The sequence below is a fragment of the Zalophus californianus genome, chromosome 13 (genome assembly GCF_009762305.2).
Source record: "Zalophus californianus isolate mZalCal1 chromosome 13, mZalCal1.pri.v2, whole genome shotgun sequence".
NCBI classification, from domain to species: domain Eukaryota; kingdom Metazoa; phylum Chordata; class Mammalia; order Carnivora; family Otariidae; genus Zalophus; species Zalophus californianus.
Window position 1 is genome coordinate 55,863,236 of NC_045607.1, and position 15,810 is coordinate 55,879,045.

Here is a 15,810-nt window from a genome sequence, read left to right on the forward strand (position 1 = left end):
AGTGTGTCTTTTGATGAACAACTGGAATTGTCAATTCCAACAAATATAAATGAATAGACATGTTTGAAAATGGAATGTTCTGCCTTGGGATCCACTGAGGAAATTTAAGCAAAGGAGGCATGATCAGCTAGTTAGGAGGACATTTGGAATTGGTCCAGATGACCTCTGAGGTTTCTTCCCACCCTAGGATGCTATGATGCTCTTTTCTATTTCTAGAGATTATTGACTTTGCCTCTACCTCATCAACAGCCATCTTTTTATACAAATAGAGTAACTCTAACTTCTGTCTTTGCCAGTAATCTGTCCAAAGTGGTAGCACAGTAAATTGTGCTTTCAAGCAGTGTGTGTGTGTATACATATATATTATATATACACATCATATATAGTACAGAGATATATCAATGTATCATATATAGTACATATATATATCTGCAACATGAGCTCCTAAGAGTCTCAATTTTAAAATTATACACACATTTTCCAAATATATGTCTATAGTTATAGCTAAAGGTATTAAAGAAACTCTAGGTATGCTCGCATATGTTGAGAAAATTTTTAGGATACATAAGATATTCATAGTAGTCATCTTTAGGGAGTGAAAATTGGCAAAGGGGAGGTAGCTCTCTGAATGAAGTAGCCTTGAAAGCTGAACTTCATCACCATGAGGAGAGAAATTTCCTGCTCAACTTTGATCTCAAGCTTTGTTTAGTTGACACTAAAACAACAATGATGTAGACAAGTTTTGCAACAGAAAAAGATCAGGGAACCTGTTTGAATGATAGCCTGTGCCAGAAATCAGAGTTGTAACAGACATAGCTCACTGTTTGGGATGCTGGCATTACAATATTTTTATGAGTTTACTGATGGTTGGGTATTAATACAGCAATAATTTTATTCTGCTCACCAAATCTATGGAAAGTCAAAGACTTAATTCTGGCTCACTTCAGGTGGCCTAATTTAAAATACAAAGGAAAAAAAGAACATTCCATAATTTTAATTACAAGTAGTAATTCTGGGGCGCCTGGGTGGCTCAGTCGCTTAAGTGTCTGCCTTCGGCTCAGGTCGTGATCACAGGGTCCTGGGATCGGGTCCCTCATCGGGCTCCCTGCTCCATGGGGAGCGTGCTTCTCCCTCTGCCTGCCGCTCCCCCTGCCTGTGCTAGCTCTCTCTCTCTCTCTGTTAAATCAATCAATCAATCTTAAAAAAAAAAGTAGTAATGCTAATAATTGCTCACACATGGAACAAGCCATATTATCTAGCAAAAATGTTTTAATTAAAAATAATTCTACAGGGCACCTGGGTGGCTCAGTGGGTTAAGTGTCTGCCTTTGGCTCGGATCATGATCCCGGAGTCCTGGGTTTGAGTCCCATGTCAGGCTCCCAGATTCTCCCTCTGCCCACCCTGCCTCCCACACCCACTCATGCTCCCTCTCTCTCTCACTCTCAAATAAATACAATCTTTAAAAAGAAACAAAAATTATTCTACAAAAGCAATGCTATGCTGATGGTAGAGGGGTGGGGACATGACTGTGAATGTGACATGCCACCTAGAACTTAGAAATGAGGGAAATGATTATCCTCTGAAAATCTGAAGTCAATTATGAGACATCAGAGGTCAGGTTGAGAACTCACCCCTAAAATCAGTGCAATATGACTACGTCCTGATTGAAAGGAATTAGCATTTTGAATAATAAAATGTATCAGAACATAGGCTGAACTTCAATGGCCATGCTGGTGGACGCAACCAAGGCAGTTAAAGGAGGGTGCTGTCCGGAAGCTGCCAAATGAAGTGCTGACTCCGGCAGAACCAGGACACAATCAAATTCTCATCTCACCCCTGTCCTGAATCCGTGCTTCTCCAAGCTCCTAGTCTTCTAGCTTGCCACTGCATAGGCCCACAGAGAGAGGGCTTGTTTGTCAGTGATATATTATAGTGCTACTTTTATACATCACTTTCTTGTGAGAGTCGAGTTGAAAGTTATTATTTCTTCAACTGAAAGGTCAAACGTTCTGATTACGTCTAATTTCTAGGAACAGAAGCTGTTTTGTTTTCATGAGCATTCCAAAATCTAGGATGTTTTTGAGCCATGAAGACTGAAGGCACACTAAATCCGTGGGGTGCCATTCTGCCTTCTCTGCGTGGCATGGATCACCTTGTGCCATGTTAGCCTTTTGGTCCAACTTTCAGTTTTTATTTATATTGTTATTACCAGAAAAAAAAAAACTCAATAAGATTATGTTGAAGTGGTATGTGATTGAGGAAGAGCATATTCCAATTTGAAGACTCAGTTATTTCTTGAATTGAAGAATGGTCTGATTAAGTCCAATATTTATGAACAGAATTTACTTTCTAAAAGAACTGTTAGAAGTTGGACAATCTCTTACTATGAAAAGTGAAGTAATCACCTTTTTAATTGGTAACTAATTAGGCTGCACATAGGAAAAGTGACAGAATAAGATAAAAATGGACTAGGTAAACATTTCTCAAGATATATCAGGAATCTGTTTATATAACCCAACATCCCATAGTGTCTACGTCATAAGTGGGTGAGGAGGGAGAAAGAAGTAATACATGAAAACTGTTTAGGATACTAACTGGCATGACAATCTAATAATCGTCAGGTAACAAATAAAACGTTATTGTGTAAAATAAGGAAAATGAAATCCAAACATGCCAAATTTACATAAATGTGTATGTGCCATATATAGGCCAGCAAAATGCATCAAAAGGCCTAACTCGATTCACACCAAATTGTCAGCAAATGATTCCTTTGGGGTATGGAGTAATATGGAGCAGGTGTGGTGTCAGGGGTAGGTGAAGGGGGACTTTTGTTTTTCTTTTTATAATAGGTCTATGTTTCTGGAAGTTTTATAATGAGAAAGCATATGTTTAACATCTAAAAAGAAAACAATAACGTTTTTAAAGGAATACCAGAAGATCCATTGGTAAGTGTGATGAAATTACTGTAAAAATGTTCATTCATAACTGGCTATGCTCCATGGTATGTCCATGTAGTACGGTTTGGGAGTGAGTTGGATCCAGAATATAGCCAGGCTCACAGAAGTTGTTGTTTGAATGAATGGTTGGGAAACCACTTACAGAGACTTAGTCAAATTATCTAACCCCTATAAGCCATAGTTTTCTGATCTGTAAGAGGAACATAATAATAGCTATGTATAAAAATCTAGCTCAGTGTTTAATCCCTTTATTTTTTTTAAAGATTTTATTTCTTTATTTGACAGAGAGAGACAGCGAGAGAGGGAACACAAGTAGGGGGAGTGGGAGAGGGAGAAGCAGGCTTCCTGCCAAGCATGGAGCCCGAGGCAGGGCTCGATCCCAGGACCCTAGGATCATGACCTGAGCCGAGGGCAGATGCTTAATGACTGAGCCACCCAGGCACCCTTGTTTAATCCCTTTAAAAAATGAATTATTCAGATTTTATTTTTAATGCTTAGACTGAGATGTTTGAAATGTATGTTGGAAAATTTAACCTTTTTTTTGTGTGTATTCGAGAAATACAATTTACATTGGGCTCCATTTGAATCAATGTGTTTCAACCACACAATCTGGGAAGATCCAGCACAGTACTATGCAACTGGTATCAGTACTGAAAAATAGGACAATAGAGCTCTCGTTAGAAGAACAGCAACTTAAAGGTGCTGTTAAAATGGATACAAGATGGTGTCAGATTCCCAGTTTTCTAGTTCTATGAGTTATCTAAGATCCAAGCTTATCCGGAACAGAATTTCTCAGGGAACAAAATGCTACCAGTTGCAAGCTTGTAAAACTCTGGGTCATGAGCACTACTGAGCTCCAGCACGGAGTTCTGAGCCTTGAGCTGGTCTGGGCAGAGAATCCTTCACCAGGAGCTTTTGTGGAGTGGGAAAAAGTATTTATGAAGATCTTTTTTTATTATTATTATTTCTTATTTGACAGAGAGAGACAAAGCGAGAGAAGGAACACAAGCAGGGGGAGTGGGAGAGGGGGAAGCAGGCTTCCCGCCGAGCGGGGAGCAGGGCATGATCCCAGGTCCAGGATCATGACCTGAGCTGAAGGCAGACACTTAATGACTGAGTTACCTAGGCGCCCCCTATTTATGAAGATCTTGATGACACTGGTAAAAAAGAAAGGGTACAGTTGCTGGGGACCAGGTGACTTTTGGATACGTTCATTCACATCTTGAGTGTTCCTAAGACAGAGATTATCTTTAGATCCTTTTCCTCCTGGAGGATTTATAGTAAATAAACATACAGTTTAACATGTTTAATACTTTGAAAATCTGGAAGAGCAGATATATACATTTAATCTTGGGTGTCAACATGTGCATCAAGATATTCTAAAGCATGAGAAGTAATTGTACAGTCATGGTTGAAAGCTCAGATTCTGACTTCAACCTCGCTCATCCCCTTACTGTGTAGGTAGTCTTGAGCATTAACAATAACCTGCAATGTTTTATCTGTAAAGGAGATATTAAAATTATATTTAGTTAAGATTTTAAGGTTTCAGTGGGATAATGCATATGAAATGTTTAACTAACATAGTGCTTTTCCCATAGAAAGCTTTCATTGTAAAAAGAAACAACAACTTAAATACTAGTCTCATTTGGCAGACTTCCTAGGCTAAACCAAAAATTTGGTTCCACAGCTCTTTAATCTAGGCTACTATACTCTGCAGAATGCTTAACTCATAGTATCTGCTTCATTAATGTGAAGCCTGAAATCAAAATCAAGACTTCCAGTTGCACTGAAGCTAGGCAAAACCCGTGAATATTTCTTTTTTACTTTTGTATAGAAACATAGTCTCTGTAGAACATGTGATGACACGGGAGGTGTCACAAACCACATTGCCCATTGCATCTGTGGCTACTTGTGTAAGATCAAAGAACAGCCATGTCATTGACATAATACCTCTTACTGCCATTGTCCTTACTATTTCTGAATGCCCATGTAATAGTCAATTTTCTTATATAATTTCACTGAATTCTTACAATGCCTTAATAGAGATGCTTGTATCCCTATGTTAACAAGGAAGCTGAGTCCTAGAGTGGTTATATAACTTGCTCAATGCCAGACAGTGGGGAGTGAAGGAGCCAAGGTTAGAAAGAGGGCCATTGAGAGCCAGGTAGGCCTCCTGTCAGGAAGGTGGGCTAAGAGTCTCCATAGGGAGGGGGCACCGGGCCCTGCTCGTTTGTATCTTGACTTGCTCTAGACTTGACTGGAATCTCAGCTTGTCTAGCTCCAAACCCATGAAGGTTCCACCAAACCAGAAGCCTGCCCCTCGAGTAGTGAAGAATAACCTTTAAAGAAGAACAAAAGGACCATCCTTCAAAGAAAAACAACAAAAATAACAAGTTCTCAGGGACTCCAGAGACTCTAGCCATAAATCCCAGTTTCAGAAGTAGTATTAAAAACAAACAAACAAACAAAACCTAAAGTCTTAACATGTGACAAATTCGTTTAATTGTGATGTATTAACTACAAAATGGAAGGTGAAAGATATGTTTTTTTTGTGCTGTCATGGGAATGAACATAATCAGTCTAAAAAAATCTCACAATATTTGTGGTCTCTCAAGATCAGGCCAGCATGGTTGTGCAACCTGACTGGAATGGAAGGGAATTCTTTTTGGTCAAGAAGTGTTCTTCAAGTATGTACCGATAGTTCAACGTGCATTCCTAGGTACAGGGCAGGGCTCCATAAGGTTTTGGAAATGTCACTGTTTTCAAGTTAGGTATAAATTCTTAAATTGTGTCTCTGTGCTTCCAGCAAAATGACATTGCTACCTTTGTGTGCACTATTGCCAATTCTTGAGCCACTGTGCAGGGAGACCTGTTTCAACAAGATTTTTGTCAGATTTAAGTTAAGCATAATAATGCTCCATGTGTGTAATAACAGAAGAAACCATTATTAGGAATCCATTTCCTCATCTCCTTGATGTCTTTATCCCTAATATTAAGTCCTTACTTTGCATCATTATCAGCACTTTTAAGTCCTTGTCCAGGGCGCTGTCAAAAATTTCCTCAGCTTTACCTGTTCGTCTCAAAACTGATGTCTGATCTCTGCTATAGCATTGTGCACCTGCTGACGTGTTAGTTTGTAATCTTTCTCTGGCCAAATTATATTCCTATGTTATCTTTTTCACTGTCTTGTGAACTCATCAAGGAAGGTACTTTCTGCTTTATAGCTTCTCAATTATCTGCCTAAGGGTTTTTCTTAGATTTTTGTCCAACTTAAAAAGAAATCGCTAAATGATAAAATAGTAAAAATATTATTGAAACTACCTAGTTATGAAAAACGAATGAATGATAGAACAAGTGATAGAAATCTCCTAGCCTATTCTGAAGCATATCCAAAGCAGCTGTGAAGTTAATTTAATGAAATTATTTTTTGAGGGAATTTTAAAATAACTTTTATTTTTATTACAAAGTCAGCAAGCCATTTAACATGGGGCAAAATATAGAAAAGATCAATGAGAGAAAGTACCAAAAACCAAGTATAAATCTACCACTCATAAAAACCGTGACATTTTGATTTATGTTGTTAGGATCATACACGTACTTGTCTGAGGGTCTGTGTGTTTGTGTCTCATCTTGGGAATTGCCTAGAAAACTTTTTTAAAGCAAGAGTTGAGGAACTGGGTGGGGTATTTGAAGGCATTAATGGTAAGAAAGGATGAGTAACTAGCTTGAGACTGTTTATTCTATTAGATATATTACACAGCTTCTGTGCAAACAATTGCCAAAAATATGGAAATCAGAACATAGTATTTCCATGGTAGTTTTCATAATGGCATTGTATTACCTAAAGATGAGTAATCATCCCGACATAATACAGAACTGATTGGAACCACAATGTGGCATCAACAGGTGGTATACACTTCATTCCAAACTACTCTTTGATTTTTTTGAACAGTAATTATCTGGGAAGGCAAACTAGAGAGGGTGCATTAGACCCCTTCCAATTCCAGATTTTGATTCTTTAGTGATTGTCTCTGTCTTAGGCAAATTTGAAATTTCTTTCAGAGAAAAACTGATGAAAATAATTTTCACAGATATACTGATATAACAGTAAAACTCTTTGAACATCTTGTAAAACTGCAGTGTAAAATTATTACTAAATGGTTTTGACAGAAATTATTTACATTTATTGGAAAATATTTTGGATCTAATGAGATATTAGAAAACTTAAGAGTAATTATTCATAAGCAATGCTGAAAGTCCCATTCTTAAGAACATTTGTAAAAGGAGTCTGCATGGATGAAAACTATTAGGAACATGGGATAAAAAAATTGACTTTTAAAGTAGCCATTTTGTTGTATATTACCAAGGTCTGGAGATAGATCTGGCACATAGTAGGCACTCGATAAATCATTGATTATTGAATGAACCTATATCTGAAACAACCCCTCACATGCATCCTGAGGACTTTTCTTCATCCCTTAGTACTCTAGGGGGTGCTGAGCTATCACAGATCTATATGCAGACTGGAATGAGGGGGAAAGTACAGTACAGGGAGTCAGATAAGAGTTCAAGTTGTGATTCTATTCACTAATTAGCTGTGTGACCTTGGCTGGCTAAGCCACAATGATCTCATTTGCAAAACGTAGATGAAAATATTTCCTCTTTCCCAGTATGACTTTAGACTCAAATGATGACAATTATTAAAACACTCTGAACAGAAAAGTAGTGAACACGTACTGGGCAGACTGTGCACAAGAGCCCTGACCTCTCTTTCCAATTTCATTATAAATTTCATATGTGCATCTCTGCATCTGTTTATTGTATTATCAAATTTCCTTATCTCTAAATTCAAAATAAAAATGCTTACATACTGGGAAAATCTGCGTCCTCCCCCAAACATCCTCATCATTACCTTAAATTGGCCTCCTGTACCAAATGCATGCCTGCAAATTTTCTTTTCTAATATTTTCCCTCCCACAAGCTTTATTATGTGTGGTGTTATTTATGTTGTTAATAAGGGTTTTACCATTAAGAAGTCTGGCAACAGAAACAGTTTCATCCCCCTCTTCAATCTCTTTCAAGTTGCCTTTTTTACAACTGCATCTCTCAGACCTCTAAGAGCACTGATTGTAACATCACAAATAAGAGTGAAGGGGGTGGGAGGGTTGGGGTGGCAGGGTGACAGACATGGGGGAGGGTATGTGCTATGGTGAGCGCTGTGAATTGTGCAAGACTGATGAATCACAGACCTGTACCTCTGAAACAAATAATACATTATATGTTAAAAAAAAAAAAGAAGAAGAAGATAGTAGGGAGGGGAAAAAAAAAGTGAAGGGAATTCTCCATGAAGGCACAAAAGGAGATGAGAGACAATGATGAAATCGTGTGTATGTAAAGAAGTTTGTGTTAAGACTGCCTCCCTGCAAGTCTATGCAATACTGTGTCAATGGTATACACATCCATCTCAGAGGAAAAGAAGGGAGGCTTAATTCCTGGAAGTCTCTAGAAAGGTTTGTGCCTGGCTCAGGTGTTTCTTAGGAAGGAGTTCCGAGGGCAGGCCCAAAGCCTGGTAATTCCAGACAATCCAGAAAAACAATCTGTGGACAACTAAAAGTAATAAACATGAAATGTGGGGTCATGCATAATACAGAGGAGGTTAACTCCATAGTATAGGGCAGAGAAGAACAGGAAAATCACAATGAAGAAGTCCTATTCCACTCTGGTTCTCTTACTTCTCCACATGGGGAGCCGAGGAGGGGACAGGAAGTACTGCATCTGTTCAGTGTTTATAACAGAACTGCCAAGTCTACATAAAAACAAATCTGTTGCTTCCCAGTCATGCCGAAGTTGGGGGTTTTAGCACCCAAAAGAGTTGTGTAAAATGGGGTAAACGGGTCTCACTGGCAGGGAAATATACCTGTCTTCATCTCTTCTCTAATGTCTCATGGCTAATGTTCTTATTTTCTTCCTGGAGACCTTCAGTGGAGCACAAAGTTGTAATACAAAACATCTGTTCTAGCATAAATTCTCCTGGAGCTACTGATGCTTCACATAGAAGATATAACCAACAGTCAATTTAGCAATTTACGGCTGCTATTTTTGGGGTTTCTGTTTAAAAATGTATTTATTAATATACCCTAATCACACACAGCAAGATCTGGCTAGGAGAGACAGAGTTTTAACATCTATGATGTTTTCATTAAGAAAAACAGGTAAGTCTAGAAAGTGTCCTTAGTTGAAAAGAACCAGTTTCCACCCCCCTCCCCAATGGAGTTCTTCAACACACTTGGTTTGATTTACTACAAACAATAAATGGCAAATGAGTGCAAGGGACTTGAGAGCCCTAAACAAACTTCTTGCCTTTTTCATTTTGTATTTTCACCATAGTAAATGCTTAATAAGTACTTTTTGAATAACTAAGATATATAACCTGTGTGTATTTAGACAGTGAAACATGAATAAAATAATTTGCATTATACATGGTGCATGAATATATACACACAAATGCACATGTGCACACACATATATATAGACCTATACATGTAGAGGTACTATTCGTGTGTAATTTGCTTTCAACATCTGAACATTCCAAGTAGGAAGAATATAGATCCTTGAGATATAAAACTAAAGTCCTTAGGTAGACCAACTTTAAAGGTCTTGAGATAGGTTCTTTAGGGTGATATCCTGGGACCTTTATGTAGATAACAGTGAAAATTCTGAACACAGGGCACGATCTCTGAAGACTGGTTTTTTACACTTACATATTTGCCAAGATTATGCTGTGGAATTTATTACCTCCTGAGTGTTCCAAATGCAGAAAGAGGGAAACTAGGGAAACACCTCTGGTTACTTCTTTTTAATGCAAAGCCCTAGTAGACAGGATCCCTTTTGTAGAAAATCCTCAGCATCCTCTGGGTTGACTGCGACCACCGTTGCAACTTTCCTCCGCTCCAGGCCGGTTGAAAATGCTGGTGCTTTGAGGTTAGTTTCTTCAAAGGATTTAGGAAGGAATATTTCCTCCCTCTAGTTCACTATACAAATAAACTGAAGTTCACAGAGGCCAAGTGACTTGCCCCAGAACTCATGGCCAGTAAATAAGTTTTCCCGTTTAAGTACATCCGCAATAACAAGGATTCTCAGACCCTGTACTAGTCTCATTATCCTACCCTTATGGTAATGTTTACCAGCCACTCGGAAAACAACTGCAGATTGAGGACTGAGGGGGGAAGGGTAGGAAGTGGTAATTAGCAAATCCCTGGGCCTGGGGGTCACCTGCTCGCTAGGATCAAAACAGTGAAACCAGCTTTCCTAAGGACCTCAAGGACGAGTGGGCCATTGTTTTCAGAACCAGCTGTGGAGAATCAGCCTAAGTGTGGCCTTGGAACAGCTGAGGCTGCTTGCACCAAGAGGCGGGGGCGGTAGTGGTGGAAGAGTGAGCTAGGAAGGATCGCTGGCAGGGACCCTGCCTCGCCACCTCTCGGCAAACCAGGAAGTAGTTCTGCTTAAGTGCAAAGGACTGAGCCGCCTTTTGAACCGAAAGTGTGAACGGCACACAGCAGGCCCCAGATGGGCTTAGTGACTGCAAACCCTCGGCGGGCAGGGTGCCCAGGCGGGGGGGGGGGGGGGGGGGGGGGGGCGGGGGGGGCGGCTGCGGCCTGGCAGCTAAATGGTCAGAGTCGGAAGCACCGAGTCGGCGCTATCAGAAAGTACACGGAGCAAAAGAGGCTCTGCTATCCTGGCAAACCCTGACCGAGCTAATCTGGGGTAAACCAGCCTCCAGACGCGCGCCCCCCTGCGCGCATTTCCCTACCCCGCATTTCCCACGAGCCCCGCACTCAGCTCTGCAGCCTCAGACGCCCTGTCTCTGCGGGCCCATCTTCCGATCGCCCCACCTTTCGGCAGGGCCCTTATTCCCACAGCGGGCGCACAGCACTCACCATCTCTTGCCTGAGGAAGTGCAGCTTGGTTTCCAGCCTCTCCAGGGCGCTGCAGTGGCTACGACGTGGGGAGACAGAGGTTGGAGAGGACGAAGAGGAGGACGACACGGAGGGAGGGAAGCTGCAGCTGCTGCTGCTACCACTGCAGCCGCCGCCACCGCCGCCACTCCCCCCGCAGGGGTCTCTGTCCCTTTCTAGGGGAACCGGCTCCTCCCCACGGAGCGAGCGCACTAGGCTCTCGGGTACTTTGCGCCCCAGCTTCAGCTCGATGTCTCTGAGGTCTGGCAGCGGGCCGTCTTCCATGACTTTTCAAGAACGAGGATAATGGTAATGAGACCAAGCGGATGAGAGGCAGCCGCGGCCTCCAAGGCTGCGGCGAAACGAGCGGACCCCTCCCGGCGCCGGGGTCTCTATCCTCGGCGGATGGAGTGCACCGTCCGCTCCATAACCGCTTGCGCTGTTCTCAACCCTGAAATCCGCGCAGGACGAGGCAGCTCGCAGCCTGGGTGCTGTGGCTCCTTCGACACTTACTGAGATTTTAGAGATCGCTTCATCCTCTTCCTTTTGGCTACCCCAGTGCCAAACGGAGTTAACTGATACTGCAGAGAGGACAAAATCCAAATATTACAAACCCAAAGAAAAGGGAAATGAAGTCTGCTTTGGCTTTATGGGGGGGAAATTCACACTATAAAACTGTCCGTTCACATCTCTGCATCATTCACTGGTTGCCCATCTGGTACCACGCGACACAAAGTAATGATGTGGCCACACTCCAGGGTCGTTTCATTTTCCAGCCATATGTCTCCAAGCTTTCGGAATATTCTGGATTGTCAGAAATAATCCCTGGTCAGTGATAGAGGAGGTCGGTCGTGAGATGGTTAGCTTAGCAGGAGTTTAACGGCTTCCTTGTTGTAGCAGAAATGCCCTTCTTCTCATTTAGGCAGTTTGATCCAAGTCATTGTGTTCCTCCGAGCCTTGGAAACTTTAAACTCGGCTGGCAGGTGGACCAAACCAGGGCCAACCCTTCTACCGTATGTCACAGGAAAGAAGAGCAACAGAAATTTCCCCACCCTGTTGCTAGCAGCAGTTTCGGCGAACTGCTTTAGTTGGAAGTACCCTAATATGGGTGTTAGAGTTTCAGTTTTCCCAGCGAAATTGCCCGATGATAGCCACAACCTTTAAAACAGTTAACAAAAGTTGGAGGAAGAAGATTGACTTTAAATGTAGTGTCATTCCCCACCCCCATCTTCCTATACAGCAAAAGTCTAGCTTTAGAAGGCTTTCCTACTTTTACACTAGTAAAAAATGAAATTATTTCACCAAAAGTTCAGTAGGAATGTATAGCCAGAATGAATTATCTTACCAAATGTTACAGTACTTCCCTGCAAGAAGTGAAGAATTATATAGTCAGAATAATTTATATGACTACTGCGGTAGGAGTGGATTTTTAAAGGAGGGAAGTTGCTGAGCTACTTTTCATTATGGAGAAAAAATATTGAACGGAGCTAGTGAAAAAGTTGTCTTTGATAAGTTAGCTATATATTTTTTAACTATTTGGAAGAGACTTAAAGCATACAATTTATGAGATACTTTTACCAAGTAAGTTACTATGAGCTACACAGATTATAGGTTTGACTCAACATTGAATTTGTGTTAATGATCTTCAAGTAGAGGATACTGTTGTCTATTCAGTAAACTCTCATTTTGGGGTTCCACTGGAATGTTTGAAAATACGGGCTCCTCTATTTTTGGGACCAATAAATATTTGTGTTCTTGTTCCTTCGTGGGCTCCATTCCCAAATATCACTCAGGTTTTATACTGAGCACATGGGCAAATACATTTCAGAGTCTGTTCTCAGTATAGCCTCATCTAAGAATTATAAGGATAGAGAACATAGGCCTTCAGAATGAAATGTTCCATGTCAGGGAGAAAATTGCTAAAGTTCTCTTATCAACATGCCAGAAATTTGTGTGTTATTTCTCACTCTTAGAAATTAATGAAGAAAATATTTGTAAATTAAGTGGCCCATTTTAAAGCTGGAAGAACCACTTATAGACTCGAAGGAGAACAATGCTAAATCTCAATTCACTGATAAAACATGCTTTGTCCTAAATTTGGAAAAACCACAAACTCATTGGATAAGAATCGCTCTGTGACATATAATCATGGAAGGCTTGCATTTCAGTCAAGAGCAGGTTGTGTTTGTGTGTGTTTAAGATTTTATTTATTTATTTGACAGAGAGAGAGAATAGGCAGAGAGGCAGGCAGAAGGAGAGGGAGAAGCAGACTCCCCACTGAGCAGGGAGCCCGATGTGGGACTCTATCCCAGGACCCTGGGATCATGACCGGAGTGAAGGCAGACGCTTAACCTACTGAGCCACCCAGGCGCCCCATGTGCGTGTGTTTTAAACCCTTACGAAGTTCAGCATAGGGCTGGCTGAGAAGAGCCGCTCACAAACACAATAGCTAGCTTGCACTTGGTCAATAAAAAAAAAAAAAGAGTATTGTCAAATTATCACTGTAAATGTCTAACAAGGGAAGGGAATACCTCCTTTGCTGTGAGTCACAGACAGTAAAGTTAGTACTTGATACTGAAGTTGAGAATTCAAAAATATAAAAGTTTATTTTTTTTTTTTTCATTTTGAATGTCTGCTGAGAAAACTCCTCAGAAAATAAAAATAAAGCCCCAATGTATCCAGCGTCAGCTTACAGGGCTTTGTTAGATTCAAGATAACCTAGAATGCCCTTAAAGATCTGGGTGGTCAGCTTTTTGTTCTCAGTACCTTGAAGGCAGGAGGGTGGGAGAAAAACTGAAAACATTAATGTGGAGAGTTAGAGCCAGATACTGGAGGAACTGGAAGAATTGAAACTTTGGTAAGGACCGACAAAATATGAAAGGCAGCGGGATCCAGTTTACAGATAGATAAAAACCCTCAAAGACGAAGAACAGGACCAGAATCTGATAACTCACAAAGGTATGCTGGAGTTTTCTTGTAATTTATGAAACATAAATATTTCCTATAGTTTATGAAACATGAAATTTCTTTCCTTAGTCACCCTCTTTTTTGATTCTTGTTTACAAAATAAATCTGGTCTCATTAAGAAAAAGGCCTGTATGTAAAGTAACACTTTGTGCCAGTGCAATATAAAACAAATGCAAAAATTTTAAGAAAAGCTGTTATGTTGAGCCTTTCAAAATTTCTCAGTTTAATGGTTTATGTCATTTAAAAGTAGAGACATTTGGGGGCACCTGGGTGGCTCATTTGGTTAGGCTTCTGCCTTCGGCTCAGGTCATGATCTCAGGGTCCTGGGATTGAGCCCTGCATGGCTTCTCCCTCTACCTCTGCCCATCTCCCCCCCCACCTGCTCATGCTATTTCTCTCTCTCTCTCTCAAATCGATCAAGCAATCAATCAAGTCTTTAAAAAATAAAGTAGAGACATTTTGAATGCCAAAATGTTAATTTTCAAAACATATTAGAATCACAGAACTGTTATTAGGCTTCTTATAGATTGTGTTAACTCTGTCATTAATGCTTTATATGGTCTGGTCTAGGACATTCCTTACCCAAAATGTTAAAAAATAAGGGTCTATTGTTTTTTACCTTTGAGTCTTGAGAATACTTCTCCTATCATTAAAAAAAAAAAGCGTGAGAGATTTAACCACTTGCTAACCTTGTATGTTAGCCTTGTATGTTAATTACACATCTTGATTTGGGAAATTAGCTGTCGAGAACTTGTAGTAGTGGGTTTAAGATGGGGGTCTGGGGTGAGAGTGAGGTCATCACAAATAAGAAAGAGGAAGAACAGAGAGAAATAGGGAAAAACTCTTCTCAATAATCTTTTCCTATTTCCCCAGCTCTCACTCTTAACAGCATTCCCTCCCTGCTCCTACCCTTCTTGTCCATCTCCAAACACCTCCTGTTTTCCCAAGACTAACCTACTGAAAAGTAAAATTATAAAAAATAGTTCTTATATTATTTGTTTGTGTTATAACTTTTTAGATCCAGACTACTTTATTATCTGCTTCCTTTTCTGATTGCCTCAACTGTGAACTGGATTTGCCCTTTATTTTTCTATTTAGAATGCCTAAGAAATCTAAGCATGAGTGTTCAACTATGGAGAATAAGAGACATTTTCCTTCCCAGTTGGATTGTGTTCACAGAAAAGGCAAGAGAGCCTCTTACTTATCATTACAAAAAACAAAACAAAACTAAAAAGAAGCATAGTGGCTAATTAAACAGGAACATTGTTGGACTCAGATGACAGGTTTGAAAAGAATGCGTCAGTCACAGAAACAGATGATGTGATGCACACTTCACACATTCCACCCTTAGAACGCTTCCTGGTATGAGATACAGTACTTTCAGCAAAAGTAGACTCAGCAAGACTCTGTATTGCGTGAGTCATGCCACTGCTATATCTGCTGCTGGCATTGTGGTTAAAAGAAGAAAGGCCTTCCACCTTCTCTCTGGCCCTGGTTGAAAGTTTGTGGCATTCCCAACACTGGCGGGCAGAGAGTTCAAGCATGAGGGCAGAGTCTCTAACCTGAGACTGCACTTCCCACAGTGCAGAATAATAGCAAGCAGCTCACAGCCTCAAATTACGCCTAAGAATTTTAGGAAGTAACTATTTCATGGGCATCAGATTCTTTGAATTTGTGTTTTAAATGTGTAGAGCTGCTGTTCCTATAAATGTTTTTGTTCATCTGATGAACTGCTTGACAAGGACGATGTCATCGCAAAACTAAAGAATGTTGATCCTATCCATACAGAGTAGAATTACAGATGTGCTAAAGCTTTGAAGACTTTACCCTGCCTGTTTATAGTCATTTAATTCACCTATAATTTTGTAGGTGAGTTAGATCTGTTTTACTAATTAAAATCCTCTAGTTTGTTACCAGCTAGAGCAACTTTT

General features: G+C 40.4%; 1 protein-coding gene across 1 annotated transcript in view; it reads right to left on the reverse strand.

The window, feature by feature from the left end:
- LURAP1L (leucine rich adaptor protein 1 like) overlaps positions 1 to 11,861 on the reverse strand; it is a 50,650-nt gene extending 38,789 nt beyond the window's left edge. Inside the window, exon 1 of the mRNA XM_027614291.2 lies at positions 10,895 to 11,861. Coding sequence (XP_027470092.1) covers positions 10,895 to 11,197 — 303 coding nt within the window. The 5' untranslated portion in view covers positions 11,198 to 11,861. The remainder of the gene's footprint in view (positions 1 to 10,894) is intronic.
- Between the last annotated feature and the right edge of the window lie 3,949 nt (positions 11,862 to 15,810).